Source organism: Fukomys damarensis, unplaced genomic scaffold (assembly GCF_012274545.1).
Source record: "Fukomys damarensis isolate Sample0158 unplaced genomic scaffold, DMR_v1.0_HiC HiC_scaffold_15, whole genome shotgun sequence".
Taxonomy (NCBI): Eukaryota; Metazoa; Chordata; class Mammalia; order Rodentia; family Bathyergidae; genus Fukomys; species Fukomys damarensis.
In genome coordinates, this window is record NW_022900927.1 from 23855983 (window position 1) to 23871139 (window position 15157).

Genomic DNA, 15157 nt, shown 5'->3' on the forward strand with positions numbered 1-15157 from the left:
TTTTTTTTTTTTTTTTTTTTTTTGGATTGGGGATAGAACGTGTGTCCTTGCGCTTGCAAGGCAGGCATCGGAACCACTGAACTAAATCCCCAGCCCTACTACAGGCTCTTGACTCACAATTTTTTTAAAAATAAGAAAGGCCAGACATAGTAATGCAAGCTGGTAATCCTAGCCCTTCGGAGGCTAAGGCAGGAGGATTGTGATGAATTCAAGACCATGCTAGACTACATAGTGATTTCAAGGCCAGCCCAAACTACTCACCAAGACCCTGTCTCAAAAAATGAACAAACAAATGAATGAATAACAACAACAGGGGCCGGGGATTTAGCTCAGTGGCACCACACGAGGTCCTGAGTTTGATTCCTGGTACCAAAATAAACAAACAAACAAAAAAACTGAGGTTGTGACCCAGCATTTCCTCTGTTCAATCCTTAGTACTGAGAAAAAAAAAATCTTTTTAAAATTCTGTGGGCTGTCTAATAAATTGTGGCCTACTGAATTAGACAACACTCTATGAAGCAAATATTTTACTTAGGCTACAATTTAATGTCGTGGTCATGAAACAAAACCCTGAAGATTCTTAGAAGCCTTTTTGTCTAGTTGAGAGAGTCTATAGAACATCATCCTGAAATTTTTAGATTTCATCAAGATGTTAGATCTTAGCAAAGAGTTTTGCATCTGACCTTCTGTTTGTCTTCATCTTCACTCTAAGGCAACATTTTACTGGTAGTACCCTGGGCTTGATCTTTGCCCTTGAGAGTACTTTTTACTTTGAAAGCCTTTTGTCAGAGAAAGGAGGAAGGAAAAGCATTTTATTTTTCAACCTAGCACATCCTTTTAGAAATATTTTCTCCAAATTCTACTTGAAAATTGAACAGTTCCTTTTTTTAGTTCATCTCTCTCTTGAAATCCCTTATCATAGGCAGCTAAAATAAGCCAATTGGCATTTTCAGTACTCTGCCTGGAAATATATCTAGCTAAATTCACAACTTTGTTAGATAATATTTCTGGCTTACAATTCATCACAGGTGATAGCCAATACATCACTCAGGTTTCCCGTGTTCCAAATGCTAACAGAAACTTCCCCACAACTCTTTCTTACTAAGTTTCTTTCCTCTAACCTCTACCTGCCACTGAGTACCATGTTACATATTATAGGTTTTTGTCATGGTGGGACCCCACTTCTGGTACTAATTTCTGTTTTAGTTTAGTTGTTCTTGTTGTATTTTGTTGTTTTCTTTTTGAGACAGGGTCTCATTATGTAGCTCAGGCTGGCCTTGAACTCTCTATATAGCCCAGGCTGGTTTGGAACTCATGGTAATCCTACCTCAGCTTCCCAAGTCCTAGGATTATAGGTATGAAACACTATGCCAAATGATCTCTCTTTTTCTCTCTCTTCAGTACTAGGAATTGAACTTGCCAAGAAGGTGCAGTGCCACTGAGCTGCATCCCCAGCTCTCTCTCTTTTATTGAGCTATAATTTTCATTTTCAAAATTTTTTATTAGTACATGTTTGCAGTACATAGATGTACATTCCTTTTGTGGACTTGGTACATGTACATAACACATCTTAATTCCTTTTTTCATTGTCTTTCCCTTCCCTCCATTCCCACTGTCAATCCCCTCCCCATTTGAGAAAGATCTCCTACTTCCAACTATCTATCTCTTATTTTTCCTCTTTATTTATGACTTAGACTTCTCATATAAGATAAACCATGTGATACTTAAGCTTCCTTATCTGATTTATTTAAATTAATATTATGGTCTCAAAGTTCATCCATTTTCCTACAAATGACTCAAGTTTATATGTTATTTTTTAAATTTATATTTCTTTACAAGCCCAAGGTTCTTTAAAAAACTATGGCAAGCTTCTAAGGAGTACAAAGTCTCAGTATGTAAGTATCAAACTTCTGCTAGCACTGTGCTTTCTAATGTCTTACTAGCCCAATCAAGTCATATGCCAAGACCAAAACTTTAATGAGAAGGGATGCACAAATCCATAAATAATGGGAGGCGTTATTGGGGACCAATAATATGTTAATATTCTACCATAGCCCTTGCTGGTGAGGTATCTGCCTTCCATAATTGTAGTAACTTAGCAGGTTCTAACTGAGTCATATGCAGTAGTGTACTTCTGTATTCCCAACTACTAGGGGCAGGAAAGGGATTGGGCTGAGTTCAGAAGATTACAAGTTTGAGCCCAACCTGGGAAATTTAGCAAATTAGTGAGATCTGGTCTCAAGGGGGTGGGGGCTGGGGATTTAGCTCAGTGGAAAGGGCCTAGTTTCAATCCCTAGTAATGAGAGAGAGAGAGAGAGAGAGAGTCATAGAATGTTTTGTAACCTAACCCCCCCCAAATTAGTTGATTAGTTGGGCCAATCATACTGTTCTATAAATTGGAATTGGGACACTAGGAAGTCAGGTCACTTTAGCTAGGGAGAACTTTGTGAAAGGACTTACAAATTTGGGAGTGGAGACCATGATTTGGCGAATTAAGGAAGCTAACAAAGGAGCAGAAGTAGATCCACAGGAAAAGAAGACTAGAATAAGCATACACAGAGAGACAAAGATGAGATAGATCTTATTGTCCCTGAGAGCTGTGAAGAGCAGACTTATTCCTGACTTTCTGTTTTACATGAAGCCTTGTTGAACTTTATTTCCTGCCCTTTTATGTCCATGAGAGAATCAGCTATATTCTCATAATAAAATACTCTTTACAGTGGACCCCTGACTTACAAACTTGATTGGTTCCTGAGGGCTGGTTGTAACTAAGTCAATGCAGCTGACATCTGGATATTTACCTGGGTAGATACTATAGATAACAAGAGAGAGATGAATCTTCCATTCTTCCAATAACCTAATTAACCCAAGTTGTTTGTATGTGAGGCGAGTCATAACTTGAGGGTCCACTGTACTTGCAAAATAGAATATGAGTACCTAGGGCTGGGGGAGTAGCTCAGTGGTAGAGTGCTTGCCTAGTATGTGTGAAGCTCTCCTTTTGATTCTCAGCACCAAACACACACACACACACACACATATTAGAGCCAAATCATAATGGCTATTTATTTATTTGAGATAAGATCTTGCTATTTGCCCAAGTTGGCCTTGATCTCATGATCCTCCTGCCTTAGGCTCCTGGGTGGCAGGGGTTACAAGCATTCACCACTATACCTGGTTCATTATGGGCATTTAACTGCTTCCAAAGCCATTTGGACTTTAATCACTTGTAAGATTTTTTAAGACCATGAATTCATGATCCATCCAAGTTTTTGGAGAATGATTCTGATGCCAGCATAAAAGAATTAGGGGCTGGGGATTTAGCTCAGTGGTTCTGCTGCCTGCCTTGCAAGTACAAGGTCCCGAGTTCAATCCCTGGTGCCAAAACACAAAAATAAAAAAAAAAAAGAATTGAGCCAGGCATGGTGGAGCATGCCTGTAATCCCAGCACTCGGGAGGCTCAGGCAGTAGGATCGCTGTGAGTTTGAGACCAGCCTGGGCTACATAGTGAATTCCAGGTCAGTCTCAACTACACAGTGAGACCCTATCTCAAAAAAACAAACAAACAAACAAAAAAGAATTTATGAAATGAAAGCCCATTCAACAAATGTTTATTGAGTGCCTATAAGCCACCAGGTACCAGGGATACAGTGGTGACCATACAGACACAATCTCCACCTTCGTGGAGTTTATGTTCTAGCTGGGGGAAGAAGAAGTGGTAGGAGAAGTACACAGTCAACAAACGATTGCAGAAAGTGATATTTGTTGTAAAGACAGTTAAGAAGGATAATATACTAGAGAGACAGAACTGGAATTGGAGGCTACTTTAGAAAGGGTAGTCAATGAAGTACTCCTGAGGAGGCGACTTAAAGCTGGACACCAGAAAGTAACCAGTCATTCACAAATCGTGGAAAGAAGTCAGGTGTGGTGGTGCACACCCGTAAGCCAAGCTCCTTGAGGCAGGAGATCATAACTTTGAGGCCATCCTGAGCAACTTAGTGAGACCTGTTTCAAAATAAAATTTAAAAAGCCTAGATTTAGCTCAATGATAAAATGCTTGCCTTGGATGTTTGAGGCCCTGTGTTCAATCCTCAGTGCTGCAAAAAAAAAAAAAAAAAAAAAAAAAAAAAAAAAAAATCATGGAAATACATTCTAGGCAAAGGAAATATCAAGTGCAAAGGCTATGAAATGGGTTCATGTTTGGTGAGTTCAGGAGATAGAAAAAGGCCTGTATAGTTAGAATGTGGTAATTAAGTGGCAGATCGCCTAATTACACAGGTTTTCTATGTGAAAGAGTTTTTATTTTAACCGAACATCAATAGGAAACCTTTGATATATTTTAAGCTGAAGATATAAAGCTGATTTGGTTTGTGTAATAAAAAGATGACTTTGTGTGGGTGTGTTAGCACATGTCTGGAATTCCAGTATGCTGGGAGGCTGAGGCAGGAGAACCACAAATTCAATCCCAGCCTGGGCAATTTAGTAAATCCTTGTCTCAAAATAACAAGTAAAAAAGAATGTATCTCAGTGCAAAGGCCTTGGGTTCAATCCTCACTATTGGGAAAAAAAATCCAGCAGATGAACTTTGGTGGACAAACTCAAACCCTAGGATTCCACTCCTAACCCACCACTGAGCTAAATCCCCGGCACATGGCCACTTAATTTCTTTTTTTGTTGTTGTTTTGTTTGGTTTTTTGAGACAGGGTTTCACTATGTAGTTGAGACTGACCTGGAACTCACTATGTAGCCCAGGCTGGTCTCGAACTCAGAGCAATCCTCCTGCCTCAGCCTCCCAAGTGCTAGGATTACAGGCGTGCGCCACCAAGCCCAGCATGACCACTTAATTTCTAAGAAGAGCCAGCTTTTTCCCCATAGCTCTTCTCTTCTTCTGAGTTCTCATCAGCATTGCCCTTAATACTCTCTCTGTTCATAGCAATCTAGGCTTTTCCTAGTTTACTTCTCCAAATTCTTCAATCCTCTCCTCATCAGTCAGTTTCAAAGCCAATTCCACATCTTTGGGTATTTGTTATAGCACTATTCCACTCTCATTACCAACTTTCTTAGTCAATTTTGTGCTGCTATAATGGAATACCACAAACTGGCTGACTTAGAATGTACAAAAATTTATCATCTCATGATTCTGGAGTCTGGAAAGGGGCCATCATCTGGCAAAGGCCTTCTTGCTATATTATCCCATGGTTAAAAGCCAAAAAGAAGACAAAGTGTGGGGTCCTGAACCCCTTCACATGACAGAGGCATTAATCTGTTCCTGAGGGATTTGATCTCCATGCCTCAAACACCATTAAGCTGCACTTCCCCACACTATATCATTGGAGATCAAATTTCCAACATTTGAACTTTAGGAAACATATTCAAAGCATAGCAATTGTGAGTGCAACAGAGAGTTCAAGTAGGCTAGAAGAGGAGCAGAGCGTGACACACATAATCCCAGCTACTCAGGAGGCTGAGGAAGGAGGATCACAAGTTCAAACCCAGTCCAGGCAATCTATCAATTTAGTGAGGGCCTGTCTCAAAATAAAAAAGAAGCAGGAGGTGGAGCTGTGACTCAGTGTGAAGGCCCTGAGTTCAATCCCCAGCACAAGAGGTGGGTAGGGAAACGAGGGATAAAATTTAGCATGAAGCCCTGAGTTCAAGCTCTAGTACTGAAAAAAAAAAAAAAAAAAAGTAGTGGTAGAATTGACACTTAAAAGACCACAATAATGGGCTTTTTGTGTCCATAGGCTTCTCCAACATCAACCAGACTCGACTTGATTTCCACTTCTCCTCTGATGAGACTGCTGGTGGCATGGAGATCCAGCAGGCCAGCTTCGTGTTCTTTATGCAGCTCCCTCCCGATACCACCTGGAGTATGAACGTGAAGGTCTTTGCCCTAAGACCCCATGATACCAACCTCACCATAGCTAGCCAGCATCTGCTGGAGGTGAATGCCAGTGGCTGGCACCAGCTCATCCTAGGGCCTGCAGCTCAGGCTGCCTGTAGCCAGGGGCACCTTACCCTGGAGCTGGTACCTAAAGGCCAGGTAGCCCAGAGCTCAGTCATCATGGGCGACACTGCCCATAGGCCTTTTGTGGCAGCCCGAGTAAGAGTAGGGGGTAAGCACCGGGTTCACCGACGAGGCATTGACTGCCAGGAAGGATCCAGGATGTGCTGTAAACAAGAGTTCTTTGTAGACTTCCGTGAGATTGGCTGGCAAGACTGGATCATCCAGCCTGAAGGCTATGCAATGAATTTCTGCACAGGGCAGTGCCCACTACATGTGGCAGGCATGCCTGGCATTGCTGCCTCCTTTCACACTGCAGTACTCAATCTTCTCAAAGCCAACACAGCTGCTGGTACTGCTGGAGGAGGCTCATGCTGTGTGCCCACAGTCCAACGGCCCCTGTCTCTGCTCTACTATGACAGGGACAGCAACATTGTCAAGACTGACATACCTGACATGGTGGTAGACGCCTGTGGGTGCAGTTAGTCTGTGTGTGATAAAGGCACCCCGAGGTGGAGAATACGCCACCAAAGAAGTGTCCTTTCTCAAGAGGAGAGAATGACCCCGTGCTTGCCTCTGTCCATAATGTGAACTGTTTCTTCCTGAACGACCTGTGGAAATTACTACACCTCCAATTTGAGGAGTTCCACACTAAGGAGTCATGGCACTGTCTTCGAGACCACCAACCTCTGTTCCAGAGCATGTTCTATCCACCACACCCTTCGTGCGCAAGCCCTTTCCACTTCAGGGACAGATCCACCTCTAAACATGAACAGTGCCATCTGGTTCTCAGGCAGAGACACCCTTAACTCACCCTTAATCAATCCCATCATCTACTGTGTCCCCCTACCCTTTCCACTTGATGGCCCCTACTCCCGGATGAGTTGATTCAACCCTCCCTTGATCTTTCTGACTCTCCAGAAAGTCTCTTCCTTAGTTTCATCAAACATTAAAATTACTGTTCTCCAACACGACGCTCACTTGCCTCTGTGTCTTAAGGTCCTTCCCCTCTCATCTGCACCTCCTCATCCATTCCTCGTCCTTCTCTGCTTTGCTGTGTGCCTTGGGGGGCTGATTAACCTGTACCGTATCACCTGAGCTTCCCCACCCTGGCTTCCTACTGGATTTGACTAAGGAGAGACCCAAGCAGAAGACAAAAGGATAGGAAGACACAGTGTATCTTCTTCCTGCTCCCCTTTACCCCTGTGCCATGCTTCTGTGCAACTGTGGCTGTGCTGTGTCCCTACAGCTCCTGTCTGCCTCCCCTCTTGCCTACCTCTAGCTCTGCCTAGGTTCTGAGATGCTGTTTCAACACTAGAAGGTTCTAATGGCTTTCCCCTTTCCCAGCCCCTAGTGCTTCAACATCCTTTATGGTTGCCCTTATCTCTGTCTATATCCTTTGTAAATAACTGCTCCAAAGTCCTCTTGAAGAAGCAGACACAAATAGCTGAGCACTCCCCCATTTCCTGCTAGGAGCCAAAGTGACACCCCAGATGACACAGAGCCTGCCTGAACTCTCTGCTTGCTTTTCACACAGAGCCCTCGGGTCTGAGATACTGTGTCCACCTCATGTTTCACAGCTCTTCCTCCCCCAGGCTGCCTCCTCTTCTTCCTCAGCCTCCCTCCATCCTCCTGGAACTGTCATTTGATGGTCTCATGGCTAACAAAGAACTAGTTTTTCCTGTTCACCTCCTACCTCTGTACTCAGAGATGAGACGATCGATGATCAATCATCAAGTAAGCTGACACTCTGTGGACACACAGGTGGTGGGAGGCTGAGGCATGCTCAGGGCTGCCTGCCAGGACCGCTGGCTCGCTCTTTTTTCACCCCCCCCAACCTCCCAGCTTTCCTCCAGGAGTCCTGCCTGGCAGCTGGAAATGACAAGAGCCTGTTAAGTAGAACAGGGTGAAGAGGAAGGTCTGGGACAAGGAAAAGGTGGCATTCGCTCTGTGAATGGGTGTTCTTTAGACCTTTGCTCTCTTCCCCCCACCATCTCCTCCCTTTGGCTGGACCATGGGGTCGATACTGTCTGCAGCCCAAGGCCGAGTTTGCGCAAAGCCCATGTGTCCTTTGGGGAACGTGATGTCTGTATTTGCTCAGCTTATAACCCCCTCGGAGCAGGGTAAGAGGTCCCTGGAATGGGGAGGCTAGAGGAGAAATTCTGAAAGGGAACTTCTGAGGGTATGGTATGGAAGTCCCAGCTGTGGGGATTCCTGAGAAGTCCACAGAAGTTATCCTACCTTTACCAGGCGTGAAGGCCCACACCTGTAACCCCAGAACTCATGAGGCTGAAACAGGAGGATCACTATGAGTTTGAGGCCAACCTGGGCTACATAGTGAGTTCAAGATCAGCCCGAATTACAGAGTGAGACCCTGTCTCAAAAAAAGCAAAAACAAACAACAACAACAACAAAAATGTTATCCCACCTTTGACTTGAGTACACTTTCATCTAGAGTGAGCTTCTGGTGTCTGTCCTCTCCTTTCTGACTGCATCTCCCACTCCACTCCTCTTCCATTTCAAACCTCCTTCCCTCCAACTACAGCTTCAGTCCCCAGGACAAAGCCTGGGTTAAGACAACGTGAGACACTCATCTTGGGGGCAAACTTTTTAAAGAGAAAGAAAAAAGAATCAATCAAAACAAGCCATACTTTAATATATTTTTAAGCATCAAAATTAATGCAAAAAAGTCCATGACGAACAGAACAGCATATTTTAAAATAAATATGGGATCCATACTATTCCATTTTTTTTTTTTTTTTTGGCTCTGCTTTTTGAAAAAAGGGAACAAGCCAAACATTATCTTCCTGAGCTTCCAAGCCCTACCTCTAGACTCCTTCAGGGTGTTCTCACTGGGACAAGATAAGTACTCCCACTTCTATTTCCTTACCGACCCCCAAGCCTGTTGCCACCCCCCAGCCCCCAACCAGGTTGATGGTGGGGCGGGCAGTGAAGCAGATGGCTGGGGTATTTATAACCCGGGAGCACTTCTTGGGAAAAGTGACTAAGATACTGCGAGCATATTTATAGCTGAGTTCTGACGTAAGTGTCAGTGGGGAGGTAGGGCCAGGCCCGGCACAGCAGCGAGAGGGTGGGCAGAGCTGGAAATTGGGGGCACCTGACAGAGAGAGTGTGGGAGAGGTGGGGTCAGTGATTCCCAAAGCCACTTCTTGCTACTTCCCCTTGCAATTTCTGTCTCCTGGCACCACGAAGTAAGCTCACCTAGGTACCACCACTGGCAGATACCCTCCACTTTGTAATTTCATGTCCCAGACCCCAGGGGCTAGAGGGCCATCCCTCACCTGGGATCTGGGATCTGGGGAGAACATTGGCCAGAGGGCTTGAATATGTATCAGGGCCTGGGGAGAGATGCAGGGTGGACAGGAGTGTCTAAGAGTCTCACTGACCCATCTGCTTCCTCCCCAGGACATGGCACCCTGAATTTCTAGGGAAAGCCTGGCACCTATCACCAAGCTCTGTTGCCATGTGTCAGTATGGTGAGATCTAAAACCAAAGGTAGCAGTGATGCAGACCTGAGAACAGCTTCCGTCCTCTGGCAGTGGTGACAGGGAACAGCAGAGGAACCAGGTCCTCCCTGACTCCTATTGGGGAAATAGAGAGAGGTATACTCCCCATCTCTCCACTCCCAGCCTCTTCCCTGTCTCTGGGAAGCTCTGGTCAGCTGTAAGCCAGCTGCTGTCCAGTAGCACAGCTCTGCCGCGTGGTGGACAGTGGTGGTACTGAAATCCAGTGCTCGGTGTGACCCATCTTCCCTGGTCCAGGACTAGTGCTCCCTTGACGGCCCCACCAACTAAACAGGGAAAGGAAGAATAAGTGGAAGGGGACACATTTCTAAATCACACTCCCTTTCCCCACAGCTTTCTCTCTGACACCTCCTCCAGCTTCTTGAAGAAACTGGGGCATGAGGGGAAAAAAGTTAGCCTGAGGCCCATCCACTTCCTTTCCCATTTAAAGTCAGTGAAGGCCAGGGACCATGGCACATGCCTGTAGCTCCAGCTTCTCGGGAGGCTGAGGCAGCAGGATTGCTTGAGCCCAGGTGTTTAGTACATGCGAAAGAATGATAAGTAGGTACGGAGGGCTGAGACTGGGAAATAAGGTTGCTGTACTCTCCTTGCTGCATTCTTATGTTTTTGTTGTTATTCATGTTTTGGTACCAGGGATCGAATTCAGGCCCTTGCCCTTGCGAGGCAGGCAGTGGAACCACTGAGCTAAACCTGGCCCTCCTAGCTTCATTCTTTTTTTTTTTTTTTAATCGTATTGCTTGCTTCATTCTTAAAAGCCCTCAAGCTTCCCACTTCCCAGCTTCATTAACAGAGGCTGGCTGGCACCACTTCTAGGATGCTTCAAATTTAGGCAATTCTTACAATGCCTTGAAGCAGAGAACCAGCAGCTGGGTACAGAGCCTCCCAAGTTGCATGCCCTCCTGCCATCCTGGATAGCTGAACTCTGCCCTGTTGTAAGGTTTCATCACCCCACCCCCGACCCTCTGGGTTTCCCCAGACATCGAGGTAGCACGTCCCCAGCTTTTTCTCTGGCGCTCCTCCACATTGCACTCCAGTCCAATTGGACTCTGGGCAGCCAGCACAGGCAGGGTCATGGGGTGACTTCTGTGTCCCGTGGCACTGCCACCTTGGCCTGAGCAAGAGAACTCCACTCTCTTACCACCACCACCCGGCCCTGAGCCCCTAGCCAAGCCCCTGTGTTAGAAATAGAGACCAGAATTCTCCTTCGGGCCCAGAGGCTCCAGAGCAATAAACACTGGCACCCACCGCTGCCTCATGGAAACTGCTGCAGCAGGATGGCTGGGCAATATAGGCAGACATTGGGAGAAACTGCCCTTCCCCACCTGGCACATACGGAGTCCCTCCTCTGAGTCCCAGACCTTGGGAACTGAGCATGTGAAATCATCCCCTTTCTTGCATCATACATGTCCACATTGCTGCCCCCTTACCTCTACCTCAAGCCACCAGAGTCAGATGGTGAAACCCGAGCTGAGGTGGGGACCGCCACCCCTGCAGGGGCCTGATGGGCAGCACAGCTGGCCAATCCTAAGGCTCAATGGGAAGGTCTGCTGGCTGACTCCTAGGTGGGGGAGCCCCAGGCAGTTGGCTCTAAAGAGGCCCCAGGTCAGTAGCCAGTCATGAACTCTGAGGGTCAAACCTAGCTACCCATCAGACAACCCACTTTCAACTTTCCTGAGTCCCAGGCCATATAAGCGGCTCTACCCTTTGTCAAGGGTAGCTGTGGCACTGACATCTGCCACTGCTGAGCCTTCGTTAGCTTCAATGCAATCAGAATCAATAGAACAGAAACTGCCATCTTGGGGTACTGAGCCAGGACCATCCACAGGGAGCATGGGGCTCCCTAATGTCCAGCTCTGGCTGGTGCTGCTGTGGGCACTAGTGTGGGTACAGGCCACAGGATCTGCATGCCCATCCTGTGAGGGCCCAGCACCGGCGCTTCCAGCAGAACGAGCTGTGGTCCTGGAGCTAGCCAAGCAACAAATCCTGAAGGGGTTGCACCTGACCAGTCGTCCCAGAATAACTCATCCTCCACCCCAGGCAGCGCTGACCAGAGCCCTCCAGAGACTACAGCCTGAGACTATGGTTCCAAGGAAAGAGCAAGAAGTCATCAGCTTTGCTACCATTCCAGGTGGGTGAGGAGACAAACAGGAAGCCAACAGGGAAGGGAAGGAGAAGGGAGGCTGACAGGAGGTAGGAGTGGGGTGTAGCAGGAGGAGGAGCTGGGCAGGGAATGGTTACAACGACACAGGCAAGTCTCTGCTTTTTCTAAAGCTGGATGTGAGGGAGTTTCAAAGGGGAGCTTCATCTCTGCTCACATTTCTCTTTCTTTTTGCTGTCCTTACGGCAGACTCCTCCACTTCAATCTGCAGCTCCATGCTCACTTTCTACCTGTCCACTCTTCAGTCCCACCACCTATACTATGCCCGCCTCTGGTTGCATGTTCTTCCCACCCTTCCTGGCACTCTTCACCTGAAGATCTTCCAATGGGGTACAAGGAGGAGGCACCGAGAGTCTCATGGCCTCCTGGTTGAACACCACATAACTACTCCGGGCTGGCATGCCCTGATTCTGCCCTCTGGTGGTTTGAGGGGTGAAGAGTCTGGTATCGTGAAACTCAGGTTGGACTGCAAACCCTTAGAAGACAACAACACAGCGGCTACTGGACAACCAAGGCAGCCCCTGGACACAACAGAGCACCATCGTCCCTTCCTAGAGCTTAAGATTCGAGCCAACGAGCCTGGAGCAGGTCGGACCAAAAGAAGAACCCCCACCTGTGAGCCCAAGACTCCCTTATGTTGTAGGAGAAACTACTATGTAGACTTCCAAGAACTTGGATGGCGGGACTGGATCCTGCAGCCAGAGGGGTACCAGCTGAATTACTGCAGTGGACAATGCCCCCCTCATCTGGCTGGCAGCCCCGGCATTGCTGCCTCCTTCCATTCTGCAGTCTTCAACCTCCTTAAAGCCAACAATCCTTGGCCTGCAGGTACCTCCTGCTGTGTACCCACTGCCAGAAGGCCTCTCTCTCTCCTCTACCTCGACAAAAACAGCAATGTGATCAAGACAGATGTGCCAGATATGGTGGTGGAGGCTTGTGGCTGCAGCTAGCAAGAGGACTGGGGGTTTAGAGTGAAGAGATTAGGTAGGGGGTTCCTAGGAAAAGGGTATCTGTGTCTAGAGGCATCAGGTTTTCTGATCCATACTCCTACTCAACAGGCTGCCTGGCAGTGTGACTGGGTTGACCCCTATGGAGCTCAAATGGACTCTCTTGTCCCAGATACTGGCTTATTTCAGGCTGGTTGATGTGTGGAGTGATGGGTAAAGTGTTTCTTGTACAGGGGACTCCCCAAACAGCATGATTTCCTACCCTGTCCCCTGTGAGAAAATGGCAGGGGATAGTGGGGGAGGTAGGGAAGGAGAAGGCAGAGAAAAATTAGTCTCTCCCAAAAATTGAAAGTCTTCAGGCCAGGGATTTAGCTTAGTGGTTCTGCCACTTGCCATACAAGCACAAGGACCTGAGTTTGATCCCCAATTTAAAAAAATGCCTTCAAATAAAGGAAGAAGGAAGCAGAAGGCCCAGAAGGCTGGGATGGGGCAAAGAGGCTGGCAGAGGACAGGAACTGTTGAATGCTTTTTTTTTTTCCTTTGGAGACAGGATCTATTGGCTCAGGCTGGCCTCAAACTCTTGATTCTCCTGCCTCAACCTCTCAAGTTCTGGGATTATAATCATGCACCAGCATCCCCAACTTAAGTGCATTAATTTAAGGGAGAGTCAAAAGGGACATGGGCAAGGTGCTGGGGAGGGTATTTAGGAGAGCTCCAGAAAGAAGAGTAAGGGCTAAGGATTTGGTTAAGTGGTAGAGTGCTTGCCTGGCATATGTGAGACCCTAGGTTCAATCCCCAGTACAAAAAAAAAAGAAAAAAAAAAGAGTCGAGAAAAATGGGTGCAGTGTCTAAGAAGCTGTCTGGTTTTCTCTGGGGGACAGAACCATTGGGGAGACAAACATTTATAGTTTCTTAATAAAGATAAGAAAAAAAATCAGCAAATGTGAGTCATGAAGAAAGGCTGAGGTGATGGTCCACTGCAATGGTTCTCAAATGTGATCTGTGGACTTCTGGAAGGTCTCTCAGGTCCTTTCAAGGGTTTCCACAAGGTCAAAAGTACTTTCATAATAATACTAAAATGTTATTTGCCTTTTACATTCTCGTCTTAAAATTGTGCAGTGAAGTTTTCCAGTGTGACATGTGATTATATCATCTTTCTGACATCACTGTTAATGGAATGTGAACTTGTGTATTCTCGTTATGATTTTTAAAATTTCTAATACGATGAATTGATGGATACAAGGCACATGCAAAAAAAAAAAAGCTCAGTAATTTAAAATAGTATACTGAAGTCTAGAAACCAAAAAGCTTAAGGATTACTGATTTTTGCCAGGCATGGTGATGCATGCCTGTAATCCCAGCATTTAGGAGGCTGAAGCAGGAGGATTGCCATGGGTTTGAGGCCAGCCTGGGTCTCCTAGTGAGTTCAAGTCCAGCCTAGATTATATAGTATGATCCTGTCTCAAGAAACAACAACAACAAAACAAACAAACAAAGAATTACTAATCTATCTTGTGTTCCAAAAGAGCTTCCTAGAAGAAGGGGCAAGCAGCTGATCAGAAAGATACAGGATCCCTTCTTTTTCATTGACTGGGCCTGACTGAGTTGGGCCTGACCTTCTTAGTATAACTGGTCTGAGTCAGTCATGTGGGGACATAGGTTCAAATGCAGCTCTTATCTGACCCCACCCCCACAGTCATTACCTATATTTGTAGGACCCCCCCCATCTGCCCTAGCTCATCTTTTCCCCATCTGACCCTCAGAGGGAACAGTAAACCCACTGACCTTCCAGGCATGAGGAAGCGTCCTTGGAAGCAAGCGAGGATGTGAGAGGTCTGGCTAAGAGGTGACAGAAAGAGAAAGGGACTCCTTTCTCTCACCATCCTGTCTCCTATTTCTTAGAAAGGTCAGAGACTGAAATAGTTGCCCTTCCCCTGCATCTAGTCACTATGGCAACACAAATCCAAAGGGAAAGCGCACTCCCCTCCTCGCATTACCTCTGGGGGCTAGAAGCCTCCTGGACTGTACCCGCCCCCGCGTCTTCTTTGGGCCCACACTTGCTCCTCTCTGAGATCCTGACTGAACTTTGGTGCAGAACCTCTCTCAGGGTTCCTTCTTCAACTCCTGGTCTGCATTCAATCGGAGTCCAAGAAGGTGTCATGTGTGAGACTGGCCAGCAGAGGGAGCAAAAAGCCTTAAAGAGCGGAAAGAAGGCAGTAGGGAGAGGTGCGGCGGTGGCCTCAGCCTGCAGAAAGAGCCGGGTTTCCTGGGAAAGGTGCTTCAGACCTCCAGCTTCTTAGTGACCTTGTGAACGCACATCCTACACTCAGAGCTTTAGTCTCTGCATCTCTCTTTTATGCTCTGTAGACCCACTAACCTTCCTCCACAGCCACAAACCCTTAAATTCAGCTTGCTCAAACCCAACTATGTCCCAACCTTAAATTGTATGCAAAGGGAGAGGCTGGCCACAAACCAGAGAGTTGACGGACGCACAGCTAATACCAAAGAT

At 46.6% G+C, this 15157-nt stretch overlaps 3 protein-coding genes across 4 annotated transcripts in view; all 3 read left to right on the plus strand.

Moving 5' to 3' along the window:
• The window catches only part of Inhbc (inhibin subunit beta C), a 12226-nt gene extending 5233 nt beyond the window's left edge, over positions 1-6993 (plus strand). Inside the window, exon 2 of the mRNA XM_010644616.3 lies at positions 5739-6993. Coding sequence (XP_010642918.1) covers positions 5739-6484 — 746 coding nt within the window. The 3' untranslated portion in view covers positions 6485-6993. The remainder of the gene's footprint in view (positions 1-5738) is intronic.
• Positions 6994-10994: 4001 nt separating this feature from the next.
• Inhbe (inhibin subunit beta E) lies at positions 10995-14034 on the plus strand. The gene is made up of 2 exons (XM_010644593.3): positions 10995-11671; positions 11891-14034. Exons 1-2 carry the CDS (start codon positions 11305-11307, stop codon positions 12649-12651), a joined length of 1128 nt encoding a protein of 375 aa, XP_010642895.1. The 5' UTR covers positions 10995-11304; the 3' UTR covers positions 12652-14034.
• Positions 11609-15157, plus strand: part of Gli1 (GLI family zinc finger 1) — a 15332-nt gene continuing 11783 nt past the window's right edge. The window contains exon 1 of one of the 2 annotated variants that reach the window (XM_019210711.2): positions 11609-11671. The gene's annotated coding sequence lies outside the window, so the exon portion shown is untranslated. Of the gene's footprint in view, positions 11672-12458; positions 12530-15157 lie in introns of those variants that run through there. The other variant, XM_019210710.2, reaches the window with a different exon arrangement.

What these genes read in the sequence shown, in the direction of transcription:
- Inhbe (XM_010644593.3), top strand. Translation starts at nt 11,305, where the DNA reads ATGCAATCAGAATCAATAGAACAGAAACTGCCATCTTGGGGTACTGAG. An exon ending in CAGCTTTGCTACCATTCCAG is followed by an intron (nt 11,672 to 11,890) that starts GTGGGTGAGGAG and finishes TCCTTACGGCAG; the next exon opens with ACTCCTCCACTTCAATCTGC.